The 3,053-nt window shown below is 43.0% G+C and overlaps 1 protein-coding gene across 1 annotated transcript; it reads right to left on the reverse strand.

The window, feature by feature from the left end:
• Positions 1 to 622: 622 nt before the first annotated feature.
• On the reverse strand, positions 623 to 2,410 carry LOC103265184 (zinc finger protein 134). The gene is given in 1 exon segment (XM_008062893.2): positions 623 to 2,410. A coding segment is annotated over 1 exon segment (1,269 nt). The 3' UTR covers positions 623 to 1,141.
• Between the last annotated feature and the right edge of the window lie 643 nt (positions 2,411 to 3,053).

Raw genomic sequence — 3,053 nt, forward strand, 5'->3', positions numbered from 1 at the left:
AATAACCTTGGCCATAGAGTGACCAGTCCTGGAAATCCTGAGAATTTCTGTACACCCTGATCCCATACAGCCATAGTGACCAGAATGTTTGTGGATGTTTCTATAATGGATATGTCACCTCTACTACAGTCTCCCCCCAATCCCAATTTATTCATGGTTATCATTTTTATGCCAATTTTGTTCCTCGCCTGGACACTTCAGATCTTACCTACAGTGTACCAGATTCTGGCCTTCAAGGAATATGGTCACTCAACAGATCCTGAGAAACAGCTTTCCCTCAACAGTACTGGGGAACACGGAACAAATACCAGAAACAAGATACCTAATCTATGGTACTCACAAACCCTGCAGGCTGTCACAACAGCAGCACCCTTCTTAAGGCCTTCAAATAACTCTGAAATCCATGCAAATCAGGCCCACAAATTCTTACTTGAATTCTTACTTAAATTTTTGTCAGCAATGGAAGTTATCACAAAAATTAGACTGAGAACTGTTCTCCCAACCCACTGTCCCGTTTAAGGCATACAAAGTTGGAGGCCCCCACAAAGACTTTGCCTCTTCAGTTTGGCAGAGCCTGCCTTCAATTCACTCCAGACAGTGAAAGAACTCCCAAGATTAAAAATGGCTTAAACTATAAGGCCTTTATTATCACAACTAGAGTGACACGAGGCAAGTACTTTCACAGGCCAAATGGCTTGGAGGCTAGAAAAATTTATCACAAGTGTCACGTGAGACCAACAATGTCCATGGAGAAAGTAAACTTTAAGCTAAGCCATAATCAGAATACAGCTAAAGTCCTCTTGGCTTAAGATGAGTCATTTTCACACTTACACCAGTCAGAGAGGAGGGAGTGAGAATCCCTAATAAATTCCAGTGTCTCATGATTCTCTCCAGAGATTAGAGAACAGTCTTGCCTTCCCTGGATGTTGGGATGACTGAGCTAGTAGTGTTAAGATGGTTTCAGCCATAGGCATTGACAGTGACAAAACTCTGGCAAAGAACCTGAGTAGGTCAGAAAGTGCAACAAAATCCCTGGAACCTTCCTATAAACCTGATACCACAAGGTATCTTGTCCGTGTGAATGTTCAGATATATGAGGCTCAACATCTCACTGACGAGTCCTGTTGTACTGAAAATACTCCTAAAGCCTGCCTGCAGTGTGAATTTTCTGATGCCGATTAAGGTGGGAGCTTAAGCTGTAGGCTTTCCCACATTCACTGCACTCATATGGCCTTTCTCCAGTGTGAACTTTTTGGTGCCGAACAAGGTGAGATGTTCTGATGAAGTCTTTCCCACATTTGCTGCACACAAAAGGCCTTTCACCAGTATGAACTCTTTGGTGTGCAATAAAGTCAGAACTTCTACTAAAGAATTTACCACATTCAGTACACTCAAAAGGCTTTGCCTCAGTGTGAATTCTCTGATGTTTAATGAGGGTGTATTTATGGCCAAAAGATTTCCCACAATCACTGCAATCATAAGGATTTTCTCCCGTGTGAATACTCTCATGCTGAACAAGTGTGGATTTGTGTCTGAAAACTTTCCCACAATCATTGCACTTAAAGGGCCTTGCTCCGTTATGAACTCTCTGGTGTACAATTAGGTTGGAGTGATGACTAAAGTATTTGCCACATTCACTGCACTTATAAGGCATTTCTCCAGTGTGGATTCTTTTGTGCTGAGTAAGATTGTCTTTTCGACTGAAGGTTTTTCCACACTCATTGCATTCGTAAGGCCTTTCTCCAGTATGAATTCTCTGGTGTTGGACCAGCGTGGCTTTGCGGCTAAAAGCTTTCCCACATTCACTGCACTCATGTGGCTTTTCTCCACTATGGATTCTCTGGTGCTGGACAAGTGTGTCTTTGCGGTTGAAAGCTTTCCCACATTCGTTGCACTTGTAATGCATTTGTCCACTGTGAAAGGCCTCCCTACCCTCAGTGCTTTTGAGTGTCTTCTTGCTGCGGGTGGCCTTTTGCTGGTGGCTGTCCAAACTAGCCTGGAAGTTCTTCTGCTCCTCCTCACACATAAATGGCTTCTTGGACAGGTGAGGTTCTTCGCAAACTGTGAAGTTCTTCACAAATGAGGCCTCACCTTCATCTCTTAAGGGTTTCTCTGCATTGTAATGCTTTTGGTGCTGGTAAAAGTTTGCACTAAACCAGAATTGTCTCCCACATGCCCCACATGAGTGAAGTTTCAGTCCATGGTGTATTCCCTTGTGTTCATCCAGGTGCAAAATATCTTTCAAGAGGGGGGCACATACATCACAAGGGTGAGCCATCTGAATGGATGAACTTGCCTTGGAAGTACTAACATGTGACACTCCTAAAGAAATGCTCTGTTCAGAAGGTGCCTCTTCATCTTCCACTCCATGCTAACAACCTAAAGGCAGAAAAATATTGTTGATATACATGTTGATTTTGGTGGAAGGGGGCAACCCCATTACAAATGTGTGTCTAGTATACCCAGGACAACAACACAATGATGCTGGCAGGACAGAATGAAGATGAAAAAAGGGTAACTGTATAGTCATACTGGGATGTAAGGGTAACAGAATAGAGATGGCCTCAAAAGGAACAAAGACAAAAGGATGGAGTGTAATGCAAAGAGAAGAGACAGGTAAAGTCTTCAACTTAATCCTCTGCAAATGACTTTTAGCAGGGCCTAAAAGTCCTGCTAGTAGCAACAAGTGAGTACTATGCAGAAATGTGTGTCCAGGCCAAGGGAAATCTGATTAAAAATGAGTAACTGGTATTCAGCAACTATTTAAGGATATGTGCACATCTTGTGATATATTAGGGTATAGTACAATAAAGGAAAGCACTACAGAGAGAACAATAGAGTGCCCCTCTAGTAAAGAGTAAGGAAGGACAGTCATGGGGCAGTAGTCAGAATAGAAATGACAAGAGTGTCCAGAACAAGGAGGAAAAGACAGAAATAAGTTATGATCTCGGGCACTGGCACCAAACAGTGATAGGCACAGGACAAGTTTCTAGAACTATATGAGCACAGCCTTGAGGTCATGCCTTCCCTGAGCTTCCACTCACTAGGGCCTG

The sequence above is a fragment of the Carlito syrichta genome, unplaced genomic scaffold, assembly GCF_000164805.1.
Source record: "Carlito syrichta isolate Samal-C Ts95f unplaced genomic scaffold, Tarsius_syrichta-2.0.1 Scaffold97036, whole genome shotgun sequence".
Taxonomy (NCBI): domain Eukaryota; kingdom Metazoa; phylum Chordata; class Mammalia; order Primates; family Tarsiidae; genus Carlito; species Carlito syrichta.